The 16253-nt window shown below is 38.4% G+C and overlaps 1 protein-coding gene across 10 annotated transcripts in view; it reads left to right on the forward strand.

The window, feature by feature from the left end:
* The window catches only part of SOX5 (SRY-box transcription factor 5), a 296148-nt gene that overhangs the window by 244085 nt on the left and 35810 nt on the right, over positions 1–16253 (forward strand). For all 10 annotated transcript variants that reach the window (XM_071733083.1, XM_071733091.1, XM_071733090.1 and 7 more), the window contains one exon: positions 14399–14576. In XM_071733083.1, the coding sequence (XP_071589184.1) occupies positions 14399–14576 (178 nt within the window). The remainder of the gene's footprint in view (positions 1–14398; positions 14577–16253) is intronic.

A 16253-nucleotide genomic window follows, 5' to 3' on the forward strand; every position in this document is an offset into this window, starting at 1 on the left:
TCCCCGGTAGCTGTGGATAGCCAAAGAGAAGCAACATTTGGGAGCAGAATGGAGAAGAAATCTATTTTATTTGCAAATTCAAAAAGACAGTTTCTTATAGGCTAGTAGTAACTCTAGAGTTATGTGAAGTGCTTTGCAAAGATATAGCTGAAGTTTCTCAGAGCTACACGTTCATTGTACAGTGTGAATTGTTCAGTGTACAATGAAAGGGTGCAAAACAGGGTTTCAGAAAAATTATGCAGAAATCGTCACTTTAGAGTACACACATTTTTTCAGGGCAGTGTGGCTACATTTTCTGATTTTTATAATGGATAGCTTCCTTAAAGTCCCAGCTCCTGGAGTCATGTGAATTTGTAGGAGTCTCATTTAAACTAAAAGCTTTAAGCTGTCATGGCTAAAACTTACAGATTAGTATAAATGTATCCCAAAGGCTTAGAAAGCAGCTAACAAATAAAATTAATCTATGAGTTACTATTTTAATCAAGTGGGATTAATTTTCAGTCTCAAATCATAGAAGGCTTCATGTTGGCAATTCTGCTAAGGCATAAATATTTCTTAGCAGAATTAGACTTTTTACCATGGTATCTTGCAGTAAAAGGGCTTCGGTAGTACCCAGAGAGAATATTTGAGAGCATCCAAAGAACATCAGAGACAGGAAAATGGATGCAACAAACTACTTTGGGTTTTGATGTAATTTGACAGGACTTAATATATAAAACCAGTTAAAAATTTTTATCTTCATCATGTGCTTTTTTCAACTAATGCTACCAGCCTATGAATTCAAATGTGTACTTTTACTGCTAATAAAGGAATTTAGTTTCTGGTTGATTCATTTCAATTGCTACATTTTTCCCTGTTGCTTTTAGGGGAAAGATAAACTATTTCCATGACTAGTACATCTGGAAAAAAAATTCCTAAGAAAAACATCTTTGTTAAAAGATTGCTCAGTATCTTGACATGTGGAGTGTGTGGATGGGAAGATTTTGTCTTATGGGGACACTGGAGAGAAGGCTTTTGAATTTCCAGTCATGATGTTAGAGAAAGAATGTAACTGAGTATTTTCTAAGTTATTAGTGTTTCTTAAACTTTTTTGAGTGGATGTGCCTGGACCTGCTAATATATTTAAGATGAGGGCCTATTTCTAGGAGCTGTGTGCATATGGAGATGTAGCACATGGATTCATACAGGCTTTCATCTGACATGCCAGGCAGTGACATGTCACGTCATGCATCAGCCACATCATGTTACGTGATTTCAAGCTAACAAAACACAACAGGAGTTACATAGTGACAAACACAACCCAACGTGACATATCCAAGGGAAAATTGGCACAAAGAGCTTCTTAAAGTTGAGTTTCAGGGGTACATTTATTCATCTCCAAAATGCTCCAGAGAAAACCATGAAGCAGTATACTGGAAAAGGGAGTTACTTAGTAAATGAATTACTAAAGCAGCTTTAATTCAGTGTAAAATGAGAAAGAGAGTTTACATATATAGCAGTTCTGAAGACTGATTTTGTTATGTTGGATTCTTGAGTATTCCTTTCTTTCCGAAGGTAGCTCTTGCAGAGCTGCAGCCATTCCAGGTCAGTGATTATTTTGTATCTTGAACCATGCTAAGAGCTGTATAGACTTCAGGTTACAGTCATAAGTGAATATATTTTGAATTTAGCTGTTGGAAGCCTCAGTAAATCTCAAGTCATTTTAGTGCAAGCTGTTGTTTTTTTCTCCTTTGCTGGCAGTTCCAATATTCTTGCTATCCTCTGAAACTACCTTCCTTCTGGGTACCTCTATCCTAGTTTCTGATATCTACTCAAAGCAGTCCACAATTAAAACTCTGGCAGGGATTAATTAACCTCTTTGCTTATTATTCCTCATACATGTGCAGATAGCCTGTGCTTTCAACTTTCTGTGTAAAAGGCACAGCCCTAATTTGAGGTCAGGGAATTCAACACCTACATTAGGCTAGGAAATGCATGTCAAGTAGCACGCCATTCCTGGTACCAGAAGTTAAAATGGTGTCACATTACTGTTTGCCTACTGCATTTCATGTCTGGATTTACAGTTCCTAATTTCACAGCCTTAGAAATGCCTACACAAAATGAGTCCTCCTAGTGAGCTGCAGCTCATAGACAAAATGATTTGGTGATGTAATACCCAGGAGATCCACTTCTTTAGCAAGCAACTGAAGTTCCTTGGGGCTAGCAGGTGAGGAAAACAGCACCCACTTCATTTAAGGTCACAACTGAAAATTCAGAGGTCTGCAGAAAAGAACAATCCGAATACATACTTTCTTCTGCCTTTATTTTAAAATGAGCAAGATGCTCCCAGAGTGTCAGGAGTGATGAGGCCTGACTTCACTTGTGAAGTCTCACAATACTGGGACTCTGGCTGGAGATGTAGAATAATATCTGCCTCCAGGGGAACCCCTGGTGCCTGTTAAAGCATGGGGAGGCCTTGAAGCCTTCTCCTTTAGGGAAGAGGATCAGAGCATCCCCCTAGCCTATCCCACTGTCCCTCTACACAAATTATTTGGGACCTTTGAGGACTTCATCAAACCTTTAATGGTTGGCCGGTGTTCTCAAAATATCTACAGAGAATAAGACAGCCAAACATGAGTAAATGCACACAGACCTCACATGCCAAACTTACACACGTGCACACACAGACTAAATGTTGAGACTAAAAATAACCTCACATTTGGACCACTCTCAGGGATTTTACTGGCATGGCATATTAAATTTCAAGTGGATGCAGTATGTCTTGCTTCTGCTTTTCCTGCACTGTTGTTCTTCAACCCAAAATGATTACAGTTCAGTGCTGGGTGGATGGATTCCCATAATAATGTCATGTAGGACTCACTTTTTAAATTGCTCTGGGCTCAAACAGAGGAAAATAATACTATATAAATACATGTTATTACTGGTGAAGCGATAAAATTATCTTATGCTTACCAAGTATCCTCGTGTCTTGTCTTGATCATAATTAACTGGTGACATACACGTCGAGTCAGAGCTGTAGGATTTGTGCCCAGAATAAGTCACAAAAACATAGCAGCTGTAGTAGGGGAAAAAAGGATGAACGGGGCTTTGCTTCTTTTTTTTCACTTTTATTTTTTTTTCTTCTGGGTAAGATATAAAAACTGCCCAGAGCTGGCCCTGCTCAGAAACAGTGAAACAGCCTCTTGGAATCTTTTTTAAGATGTCAACTTCCCTCTCGTATACTTCTGTGAAGACAAAGAATGTCTTAACGTCTGTATTGAAGTCATCATTAAAATAAAAGGAGATCTGTAGACATCAGCTATAAATCATCAAGAAATAGCTTGTGGGTAACCTTTGACACAATTGAAGCTACTTGAAATGAGCTAGGGCTGGATTCATTGCCTTTAGTGAAGCCAGTAGGTGGACTAAAAGTCTCCTCTTTCTCTCTCCCTCTCTCTTTCCATCTCTCACAGTGGTTGCTTCTGGGAGGTGAATGTGTTCTGGCTGAGTGATGGAAATGCATTTGGATGTGTTCTTAAATAGACATTTGTTTTATGTCTGAAAAGAATAGGCCAATCTTAACAGTGTGATGCTGGGGCTATTTGAAAGGTATTTTTTAAGGCAGTTGTCTTCTTTCAGCTTTACAAAAACTATTTTAACCAATTGTTTAGGCTTGAGGAACAGCATGGAACATCTATTGTGTATGGATGCATGCGTGTTCTCCAGAATTAACAGGAAAATAGTAGATAAAAATCTGCCTAATTTTACATAATAGATTTTTGGCATTCTTGTGATCTGACTTCAAATTCATGCTGAGCTTCTATAGTGTAACAGAAATACTAGTTTGCAGTTGTTAATTTTAATTTCTAAGATGCTAGGTTTTAAAAGAAACTGAAAGTGCTCAGCATCTCATGGGGACAAACTATGAGTCTTGCTAATGAATCCAGCAATTAGTGGTTCATTGTGCCTTCCAGCAATTTGGCCCTAGTACCAGTCCTGATGGTGATTTCGTTTTTGGTGGTGTGAATCAGGAATAGTGTCTGAAGTCTATTCACCAAGGGGGAGTTGAATACTTCTTCAGCACTATTCTCCTTGTAATCTGCATTTGGTTCTGACAGCAGCAAATAAAAAAAGGAACAACAATATATTACTAAATTTAATTATGGTTATTACAGTTGATTAATATGTTCATTAGGATAATTTTGTAATATCAATAGTACTTACTAAAGTTTGAGGGTTGTAAATGGTGTCCCCGTGCAGTTAGCTGAACATGTGCATGATGTATGTCCACTTTGCACAGATTAAACCCTTTTCATAGAGTTAAAGTATGTATTTTCTACAATTGTGTAGGAAGAGAATTGAGACAAAAGAGGTGGCTCTTTACGTCCTGAGCACTTAGATTTGTATTTAGTAAAATTTTATCATAAATTTGCAGATATAAGTAGCTCATGAGTGACCCATTCAATTTCACTGAGAAATTTTGTTGGAAATTCAGGAACTGAACCTGAGTCACTTTGGCATGACACAAGGAATCAGCACTAAATAAAGGCCTGAGCGTGGCATGGGAAACAGACTGACCCTTCCCAGCAGGTGTACTCTCAAGTAGTTAACCCCACGTATGTAATTATGAGTGGGGTATGAATGTTAGACAAATTATTTTTCTATGCCTGCAGTACTCCTTGATGGAGCATGTGTTTGCTTTGAACACTCCCCACAGTATGTTAAATTTCCTTCGGTTTCTGGAGCTGCTGGTAGGTTTCATCTTATTGCTAAAAGTAGGTGAAATTAAAAAATACCCGGCAAGACAGAGTTGTAAAATCATCTTGATTTTAGTGATCTGGGTTGTTGTTCATAGCACACAAGCATTAAAGACGGATGAGTTTTGTGTTGATAGTTTTCCTTTGAAAAGCTATTAGTTGGAAAAACAAATTGTCAAGCAGGTCATATCTACAGTTGCAAAATATATTTTGACATTTTTCTTACAGTTGTATGGATCTATAAATAAAAACAGTGCATGTTATCTTTGCACTACTTACTTGTAGTGCTGCATACATTGCTGCCTCTCTTTGTGAAAAGTCTACCAAGACTAGAGATATATCCAAAGTCAGAGAAAGCACAGGTGGTTTTTGAAAAGGAATTTCTTAGCTCACTGCTGGTTTTCCAAGCTGTTTGAAATCTCTTTTCTGTCGAGCTCTTTTGACTTGTTTCTTCTGAAGTTTTCAACAGCTGGGGTTGTTTTGGTTTTGTTTTTTGGGGGGGGAGTTTCTTTGTTTTGTTTTGTCTTCCCCTCCCCTGAATCTTAGAATCCTTCAGCATCTTTGCTTCTCCTGCCTGACCACAGCAGGAGGAGGGGTCTGTTGCTAATTTGTTTTGATACCGTAGGCTTTGGTCTGTATTCTTTTTGAAATTAATTCCTTTTGCAGGTGTGGGGTTAGAGGTGGTGGTGTGCTCCAGCGAAGGTGTCATCCACCACAGAGAGGAGGTGGGAGGCTTTGATCAGTGTGGCTTCTGTTTTCTTGTTGTTCATTTAAAATGTACCAGTTTGTAATGCTGTTTGGCTTTGCAGGTCCTTGTTTTATTTCCTTCCAAGTCCTTCCCCGTCCTTTCAGGTTTTGTTGTTTTCGTTGCTGTTCATTCTGCTTAACATTTACTGGGGATTATTTGTTGGAAGTTGGTGACTCCCAAGTTCAATTTGAGCAGCAAACAAAACCCATTTCCATTTTTTAAAACAGCCTTGTTATGGGTGGGAGAGTACCTTATTAAGGAAACACCCCACCACATCGTTAGACTTCTGGTTTTTACTGAGACAGAATTATGTAACCAAAACCCAAGTTACAAGGCATCATGCTTCAGGGGGTATGGGCCATGCCAGTTTCTGCCCACCACTTGTTCAGGAGAAGGTGCCACATATCAAACTGGCAACTTTCTGTTTTTCTTGCAACTTCTTTTGAAGCAGGTTGACATTTTGGGAGTTTCAGTACAGTACTAGAAATCCCTAAAACATTGGTCTGAGTAAGCGTGACAATTGCTCTGCTCTTCCTTATGACTCAGCTGCTTACTCACTTTTGGAGATAAGGTAAACCATTTGGTAACTTTGTGCCTTATTTTTCCTGTTTATAAAATAGTCGATTTACTGTTTAAGTCAGAGTAATTATGAACTTGAATAATTAATATTCCTGTGCTACACTGGAGAAGTGATATTTTTTTTCCCCTTTTGCATCCTACTACTTGCCATGTAGTTCAGTGGGGACAGTTTGGAAGAAGCATTCTTTCTAGGAAGAATCCTTTCCCGTCCTGTCCCCCACAAGTTTGTAATCCTCTCTAATGATTTTTACTTCTTGTGAAGTGATTTGCATGGTTCAAAGCATGAAAAAGTAGTTTATGTCTTCCGTTGTAGATGTGCGGTATTTGCATCAACCCCTGCTGACCTGTGCTTACATCACTCTTCCTGCTCAGCAGCTGACTTGAGTCTTCTCTGGAAATCACTTCATTAATAGAATTATATACAAAATAAGTAGTTACAGCAGTGATGTGAAAAATACAGCTAAAAAATAATTATTTGAAGTAAAGAGCTAACAACAGGTCCCAAGTTTGACACCAAGTATGGACCAGCAGAATCCTAAGTGTGGGCAGTCTCTCTGCACTGGTTCGTGTTGTATCTTTACTCAATGTGTACTCTTCTCATTTCAGACCAAACCTGGCAGGATTTGCTCAGAACAAGCTTCACTAAAGGTTGTTTTGTAAATGAGGCTACTGAGTTAAATTTTTACTCACTCAGAGATGCAGAGTAAGAAGGAACTTTTCCATCATGAGGTGCAAGCAAATGCTAAAAGTGCTTTCTACCTGCAGTTTTGTTTCATGCTGTACTGAAAATCCCCATACTGGGACCTAAGCAGTGTGGTGAGCAACCCTCACTTCTGTTTGCTTCAGTCTAACAGGAGAGCAAATGCCCAAGCAGCAGGATAACAGCAACAGGAGTAAGTCAGTTACTTTTGTATGGATGAAAATTAATGTTTGAAGTTGGGATAAGTATCCGTAATCTGTCAGGTTTCCCAGAGGTTGATATGACTGAAAACTCATGATCCAGCAAAAGTAGCCAGAAATCTCATACCAGCCACTTTCCTCAAACACTTTGTGCTAGCTCTCTGTGGAGATTACCAGAAGACATCTCAGGGATGGTGGGCGTTTGGCAGTCCAAATCCAGCCAGGAGCTGCAAGTGTGATTTGGAGGATGCTTCTCTGAGGATTTGAGAAACTAAATGAATGAATTTTGGGTAAACACACACCAGTCTGCTCATTTTGCTAAGCTGCATGCTCTGGTGTATTCTGTTGGCCAAACAGCCTGCCTTGAAATCCATGAGACCCCAAGAGGCTAGATCCCAGTGCAGCACTTGCCTTTCCTGAAGAGTTTTAAAGAGTTTCTTGTAAGGTTCTATGTGCGGAATTCCTACCAGTTGCTGCACAAAATCCAGGTCTTTGCCCCAGGTTATTTTTGGATGTAGGCTTTGAAGGGGAGTTACATAGCTCTCTCCACAACACTGCTTTAAGACTGCCCTGCAGGTGAAACAGCCCACACTCTTCCAAGTCTGAGCTAGCTGGTGGACTACAGTGGTCCTAGACTTGTTTGGCGTTTGGTCCTCTGTTATTTCTGGGGTTCATAGAATAGAATGAGATGGCAGAGTAAGTGCTTTCTATTGAACAAAAAGGTTGTAGGGAGGAGGTGAAGGCGTCCAGTTCTTAGGGCCTCTGTTTGCAGGTCATTTTGCATACTCCTTTTTTGTTCTTCAGTCCTATGCACAACTTGGGGAAACAACAGCTCAAAATGCAACGGGGAAACAACCCAGCAGCTCTCTTATTTTAATGTGACAACATGTGGACTAGAAAAAAAAAATCAAAGCTTGGGGTTTCCAGGGCAGCAAATTAGGCTTTGTAACTGCAGAGTTCTTTCATGGAAGCTAGGATTTCTGTAAAGAAGAATGAAAGGAGTAGATATTGAGGATCTTTCTGAGAGGAAAAGAGACCCTAGTTTTGTAAAAAAGGACCGGGGAAAAATCCTGTCTGTTCCTAGTGCTACAGAACAGGTTACGTTGTGTTCCTGTGCCACTTTCCCCCATGAACTGGAATGGAGACTGTAAAAGAATGCTCCCAGTGTATAAAACAGCATTTGGGAGTAATTTATTCCTTGAGTAGTCCCCTAAAAAAAAAAAAAAAAGCAGATAAGAGAACAAAAGGAATATTTGTCCCAAATACAAGGCAGTTCAGTTCCCCTCTTTGTTTTGACTGCTGTGAATAAGAGTATTCGGGCACTATCATGAAAAACTGGAAATGCTAACTTTGGTTGGGTAACATGAACTAAGTCCAGAAATCATCTACCTTCTGAGAGCAAAGCATTCAGGAAAAGATACTCAAAAAAGCAATACTGTAAAAACAAAAAAAATCTATACGCATTCTGTGTGTAGATAGAAATTCAAGCTGAGATGTTTCTGCAGCTTTTTATCACAGAAGAAAAAGTCTGTGCACTTCGCGTGATCAGAAAGAAATGGACTTCTTCCTAATATTTGCCCCCTGCCTTGTCTTTGGTGCCTTTTCCTTTCTGACAAGAGTCCAGTTGTGCCTTCTGCTTTTGGCACTGAAATTTGTGGGCCAGAGTAGGATAAATGGATTTATCTAAACCTGAAGAATAATTCTGCTCCTTTTATTATCGTATCATAACCAAGGTGCCTGTTTAAATGTTTCCATCTCTTTTTCTATGTAGTTAGAGAAATTTCCACCTTTGCAGGAAGGGACACATTATTCTTAATCAAAACTTGAGAATGTGGCAGGAGGAGGTGCAGCTGCAGATGAGCATTATCTAATTCACCCATCCTGTCATGTGAACATCCCTGCTTAATTTAATACAATTATTTCATCAGTGAGGATAATATCAGCAGCATGATTCATTTATGCAACATGTTTCACAACTGCCTTTACCTCTCAGCTTCTTATTATCACTACTGATAATTTCACCATGAATGGCCTCAGAATAATGGGAGGAGATGTGAAGGAAACTGCCAGTGTCTCTGTGTGAGTGTGTGGACAACTGCAGGCTTGAGGGACAGTGACACCAAAGGATTTTCTTTGCATTTGTGCTGTTGCACCTCGGTTTCTGATAAATTTTGGTTAGAAATCCCTGAATGAGCAAGAGACTGAATGAATAAGCCACTGACTGGCTGCATTGTTCAGTGGGCAACAATAGCATCGTTGTCTTCTGCCCCAGACATGCCAGTAAGTGCTCCATATTTTGCATTTCTGTTGAAATGAAGAGCTCCATGAAACAGAACCAGGGTGGGGAAATGAGGCTTTGTTTCTGGTGAGGTGGCAGAGGCATTCTTTTAGAGACTCCCTCTCTGGCTTCTTATTTCTAACTCATTTGGCTGTAATTTCTACTGTCAAGGTCATTTAAATAGGCAGCAAGATGTGGCAAATGTGTTCCCAGAGGTCATGAAAAGCCTCTTTAGTAAAGCATGCTAGGCTGTGCTTCTGCCAGGTCATTTAAGCACATTTGTATTGCCAGTCAGATGATACACAGAACAGTTCATGATTTTGTAATAAACTGTGCAACCTGGACCTTCAGTGTGTGCCACAGTGGGATACAGCACTTGGACTTAAATGGCAGTACAGTAATTCAGTAACAGTATTTTAATAGCATACTAATCTTTCAAATATGTGAAAAGAAGTGAGATTATGAAATCCAAATATATTGTCTGGGTTCTTCCCTACCTCCATTCTTTTTTTCTTTCTCTGAAACCAGTTCATTCATGTGGGCTATCACTCACTTATATAGCTCTTGGTGTTGAAATTGTGCCATTTTCAATAAATGGTTTAGAGAAATTCTCAAAAGCAGATTTTATTCCCTTCTTTTTTTCCATACCCATTCTCCATAGAGATAAATTAACCTTTTATCTTAGGAGGAAGTAAACAGAGACAGCATGATTGAAAGATTAGGAAAGACACCATTTCAGCCAAGCATTTGCGACATTCATGACTGAGAGTCAGAATTCCTTGGTCTAAACTCTTCCGCTGCGTTACTGTGTGACTGTGACCAAATCCTTCCCTTTTCTCTCTCTTTCATTTTTTCCTCCCATACCAAGAAGCATTTGTGTTTACCTGGCATTTTACCTTTTCAAAGGACGACTCAAACCTTCTAAAAGAAGTGTGAAAAGCACTCAACTTTACCAGCACTATTTCTGTTTAAATGTTGCCAGTCAGGCAATTCTGTTTGGAAATTTCCAGTGTCTGATTCCTAAATAAGAAAGCTCAAAAGTTACACAAATCCAGATTGAGTGAAGCTACAAAATACAGCTCTTGATTATTTATTTACCCCAAAAATTCTGGTGTAAATGAAGGGTTTTTCTTTCTTCCCTCATATGCCTACAGATCAGCTAGGAAAAAAAATCTAGAGCAAATCAAATATTTAAAGTTACCTGAGCTTCAAAGGCTTAGTGTCTTACAATCCTGGGAAGCAAACCACCAGCTTTCCCTAAAGTAGAGACTTTTCTGACACTGCTGTGGTGCAGGGGATGGGAATCTCTTTACCAATGTTTTGCTTTTGGTGTTGGTACTTCATTTTATTGGCCCTCTGTTGTGAGGTTTTTTGCTTATGCTTTATTCTATGCATTTATTTGTGTGCGTGTGTGTGTTTTGTTTTGTAAGACAAATGCACTACCTTAAAGGAAACACTTCATAACTCTTAATCAGGATCATATTTTACTTTCATCACATCTGTGTTTATATTATTACAAGGCTCTTGAGTCTTACCATCCTCTAGTCTAAGCATTAATCGGTTTGGCTTACATATAAATAAATGTTTGACTTTGTTTAACTTTTTAAAAAAATACAGGCTTGAAAAAACTCTTTATCAATGGCATCTTGGAATAACTGTGTGTCAAAAGAAGGCAGGGACCAAACAATACTGAGCTTTCTCTAATAAAAACTAAGTGCAGGGAGTAGTTCTAGTTTCTGTAATCCCACTGTATGAAAACAAATCTCCTGGCTATTGGAAGATACCTGGAGAGAACATGCTACATCTATTTTTTTTTTATTTTTGTCACTTATTTGCCTTAGCTGTCATGCTGCACTTTTATACAGCTCTGATAAAACTGAGAGTGAAGCCTGCTAATCTATAATGTGGCAGAATGTTAGCTAGGAGGTTTTATAGTTAAAATTAAAGGCAGGCAAGCAGCTGATTCTTCTCATGGTTACTCAGGTGCAAATCAAGTTCTTGATTTAAACTGGGAAAGCAGAGAATTTTGCATTTATGGCTGCAGAGGGGGAAAAGAGGGAAATCGCTCGCTGGATATAGGACTGAAGAGCAGAACAGTCATCTTCATGCCTAACACAATTGTACATTATTACCTGTGTCCCAGACATTTTTCAGACCTTCATGGAATAAATGTAGTTCCACTGTGGTAAGGGACTTGCTTAAATTATTATCAACTCGTGATCCAACATAGGATTTCTAAACTCTCTGACTGAATTTTTAATGGATTTGACATCCAGTGAGGATTTGAGAATGCTCTTTGAAATAACTGAAGTGAAAATGTTATGAAGACCTGACAGTGAAGTAATACCATTTTGTAAATACATATAATAGCTGAAAATTGTTTACTTATCCCCCTTTATGAGAACTAAGCTTCTGTGACCTCCGATTAATTTACCATTAGCCTGAACACACAATGAAAGTGAATGAAGGGGCAATTTGGAATGACATTTATCAGCTCTGGAACTGTCGACTTCTATTATTTCCACAAGGTCTTATGCTTCTTGGCTCCAGTGAGGGCTGTGCTGACTTGAATGAAGAAGAGCATTCTTACTACCAAGAATAGTTACAGTGTAGACAGCTTCATTGCTGGATGCCTAAGATGGAAGAAAACAGCTCCCCCATTTCTAACTTGCATTAAATGAGACAGTTCTGCACTGTTCTGCAGTGGAGTTGCACAAGACATTCCCTTCACACCAGGTTAAAAAAAAGAGAACAGAGGAACTGAGGAGAGGGAGAAGGAGTGAGTGAAGTTAAGAAATAAACTTCATAGGGACAGGATAGCCAACGGATTGAGTCAAAAAGACAAGACTGAAAAAAACATTTCAGCACGAGGATGCAGGTTGGAATCCAGGCTGACTTTGTGGCACATGAGAGCCATTCCCATCCCATTCCCACACGACTCCCTGTGAGCTGAAATGCTGCTCTCAGTCAGGTTGCCAGTGGCCAGTGAGCACACGGCAGCTTTTGCTGCCATATCTGAAATTAATCAGATGTTGTGACTTACAAGAAAGGTCAAGAACTGAATATAAATGCAAGTAACCCCTCTTGGACTGTACTGAAACAAGTCTGTGGGCAGGTTTGCATTGGTTCTCCTGATGCTAGCTTCCAAATAGATGACTTTACTCTTCAGGGTTCCACGTCTGGCACAGGTCACTGTGTTGGAATGATTTTTTGGCAAGTTTGTGCTTACTCTTTTATGCAACTATCTTAGTACTCATAACATTACAGTTGCACTGTTGTGGGATTTATTTATTCTTTGAGTCAAAATCAGTGGAACAGCAGAGCCAAGTCCCCTTCCATCTGCGGGAAGTCCCTTTCCATTTCCCTTGTTTTTTATTCTAATATGGATTAATTTGTATTTCTGTAAAGTAATTTATGCCTTCCTAAAATGACTGATGCTGGTTGAACTGGGTAGCATTTCTAAGGCTGAGGCTTCACTCTTCTAGAAGATGAACAGAACATCTAAGTGCCTTCTAAGTGCCTAAATTACTTCTGAAAAAACATTGCATATACTCCCCAGTCCATTTTATGCATTGATTTTTTTCACCCTTTATGCAGGAGTTTGGTCTAGGACAGCTTAAATGCCACTATAAGAATAACAGCTTTGTCCATAATGTCCCTGACACATTTGTTTGCTAAGCTTTATCTTATTTTTAACCATGACTATTACAAAAGGGTAGAAATAACAGAAGTACTTTGCTCAAAGCTTGCTTTTCTAAGGTAATGGAAAAGTTAGATGACAGTGCTTTACAGACTTGTCCTGGGTTTGGAGATGTGCATCCACATTGTACTTCCACAAGCTATAGGCAACTATAAAATCCTTTCTTTGCTGCAGCACACCACCCTCTGTGGAAAAGAATCAATTTTATATGACTGTAGTTACATATACCCCTTAGTGATAAAAGTAAAGCACTCAAACATTATCAGTCTAATTCCAGTTCTCTTTGCATTGCTCTAAGATAGGAATAATTTTGTAGAAGTGAAGGTACTTATAACTTAGGGAGATCAGAATCTCTTTCATCAGTTCCTAGAGCTGAAATCCAGTTGTGTGATGTAACACTTCCAGTAACTGAAGGATGGCATTCTTGAATTAAGCTTATATGTGATGGTTTGATTTAATACCATATCCATTAATTCTGGTTATTGAAAAGTCAGTTAAAATTACTTCTAAGATGTCCCCCTTACAGAAAAGTTTTTTCTCCCATGTTCCTCCCCTCCTCATTGTACTTTATTTTGGTCAAACAAAACTACATGACTTAGAATTTTAATGTGTTTTAGAGCACTGTCTGTTACTTTGTGTAATCAAGCCAGGTTTACTAATAATTCGAGTTACTCTGCAAAAAAATGTTACCCAGTTTCTCTATTTTACAAAATAGTAACTCCAGAAATCTTGGAAGCCCACCATGAAAAAATTTAGGGGCTTATGCAGAGTTATGCAGCTTATTGTTTGATTTTGTGGAAAAAAAGTGCAAGTTCTTCCTGCTGTCTTGTCACGGTAGAAGAGAAGCATTTATTTCTTATGATGTGTTTGTTCCTGAAATTTTAAGCCTTGGAAGTTCAGAGGAGAGCACAGATATTTTTTTAAAAAAGCAACCAAACAAAAAACCCACAACCAAACAAAAATAAAACTAAAATCAACAAAAACAAACAACAAAACCTAAGAAAACCAAAAGAACAGCAAAAATACCCCAACTGAAGACTTGTTCACTCAAACACCTTTGTCCAATTTGGGTGGTTGAAAATGCTTTTTCTTATTTCATTCATCCTTATGTTCAAAATAAATAGCAATAAAATACAACTGTATAAATGCTATTAATTTTTATCATAAAAGCATTTATCCTGTTGGTATGATTAATTTCTTCAGATACAATTCTTACATAGAAGGTACAAATGGAAGGTGTTCTCTGATTATTACATTCTAGTTTTCCAGTTTATCAGTCATGTCAGTTCCACACTGAAATGACGAGATGGTATCATGTTTGATCTTAACAAATATCATACAACCTTTTTGGCTTAGAAGTTCATATGAGCTGAAAACAACTGTCTTTGCTTTGACAGTGTTGTGCCAACAGCGTTTTTTTTTTTAAATAACATTCTTTCCTCTTTTGCTTCTCATAGGATGAAGTGGCCCAGCCTCTTAACCTTTCCGCCAAACCCAAGACATCTGATGGCAAGTCTCCCACGTCACCCACCTCCCCTCATATGCCAACTCTGAGAATAAACAGTGGGGCCAGTTCACTAAAATCCTCTGTGCCAGCAACATTAGCTAGTCCTTCAGCCAGAGCTAACACAATAGGTAAGCTCAGTTTCATTTGCCCCTCTTTGTAATGACTGATGGATGCTGTTGGATAGTGGGTGTTTATCAGCCTGTGCCAGACAGTGGTCTATGAGCTGTCACTGGTTGACCATAAAACCATATTTGCTGATGTCAGTAAAGAAGGACAACAGACCTAGCATTTCAGGAGGAGTATCTTAACTTTTACAGACCTGGAAAACAGTGACCCGTGTTATATCAGATACTGTGTTGTCTCTAAAAGTTAATAAATGTTGTTTGTTTAATGGCATACATTAAAGACAGTGGCCTGTCCAACAGAAGGCAATAAAGACCTGTTATATTAGGCTGTGTCATCAAAAAGTGATGGATAAACTTTAAAAAAATTCTCTTTAATCTAGAAGTCTACATGTGCAAATAAATCTTTGCAGAATTACAGGTTTAATCCTTATTCCACTAAAAACCTGTATGGACCGTTACTTTACCTTGGTTTAATAAGTAAAACAGTCACCAGGTTAATTTTAAAAAAAACAACAAAAAAACAAACAAAAAAAAAACCAGGTGTGATGTTGTTATCTTGCAAAAGTCTTGACTAGCTGTTTTTAACATTCTTCCACAAAACAGTGTTAATTCTTCCTCCTGTCAAATCTTTTCTTGAAGACCATCTCAGTAATGACTGTCCTAGTGGTTATTTTACCAGTCAGATGTGTTAAAGGGATGGTTCTTTGTATGTGTTAAGTAAAATGTGTACACCCCCCCATTCTTCAGCCTTCAAACTGAAACATTTTATCCCATGAAGTATTGAATATAACCTGAATTAAGATTTCCAGGGTAGATCAAGCTTTATTTAGGTGAATTAAGTGAGATAGATTGTTCTTTGATACCATGTGTCTTGCTGCTCCTAAAGCATCTCCTGCTGGCCACTTTCAGAGATAGCACAAAGAATAAAAGAAGCCATAGGTCAAACCCATCAGAAGCTGTTTCTGCAACATGTCAGTGCTAAATACTAAATTTTTTTTCTGTCTCTGTGGGTCTCACCCCAGTTCTGTGTAGTGTATATTCTCCTTACACCAGGAAGATCCATAGTTATGTCCAGAGTTCAAAACAGATCTAGCTCCCATTGTATTACTCTCCCACTGTGCACACATGGTAATTGCTAGTGTGATGGTTGCATATATCAGACAGAGGATATGCTTCTATACCTTTAGAAAATATAGTAACTTTATTTGATGTGACATGCTACAATTATATAAGTATTTTGTATATACCACATTTTTAATTGTTAATGTGTAAATTATTATTAGCCCTACACTCTTTAACTGTGGCAGGTAATAATGTATTTTGTCTTTAATTTGCTTGGTCCTACTGCTCTCCATGTGCAATGCACCAAGCTTCAATTTTTTCCACATTAATTTTTTGTCCCTAAAAGAGTGACCATCACATTTAGGTGGGGACTTAAGCATCTGACCTGCACTGCAGTGGCAGGACATCTCTTGTTCTCTTCTCTCCAATCTTCTTTCCCTACATACATGATATTTTTCATAGGTTTGAGACCCCCATAATTTACTTCTTTTAACAAAATGCAGATTTTGAAATGCTGTACCTGTAATGAGTGATAATGTAATTGGATAAAAGCTCTGAGGATGAATGGAGCTTTAAAGGTCACTCCTGTAAGAAGAATTAATATGTTATACCATTAAT

The sequence above is a fragment of the Heliangelus exortis genome, chromosome 1 (genome assembly GCF_036169615.1).
Source record: "Heliangelus exortis chromosome 1, bHelExo1.hap1, whole genome shotgun sequence".
In the NCBI taxonomy this organism is placed as follows: Eukaryota; Metazoa; Chordata; class Aves; order Apodiformes; family Trochilidae; genus Heliangelus; species Heliangelus exortis.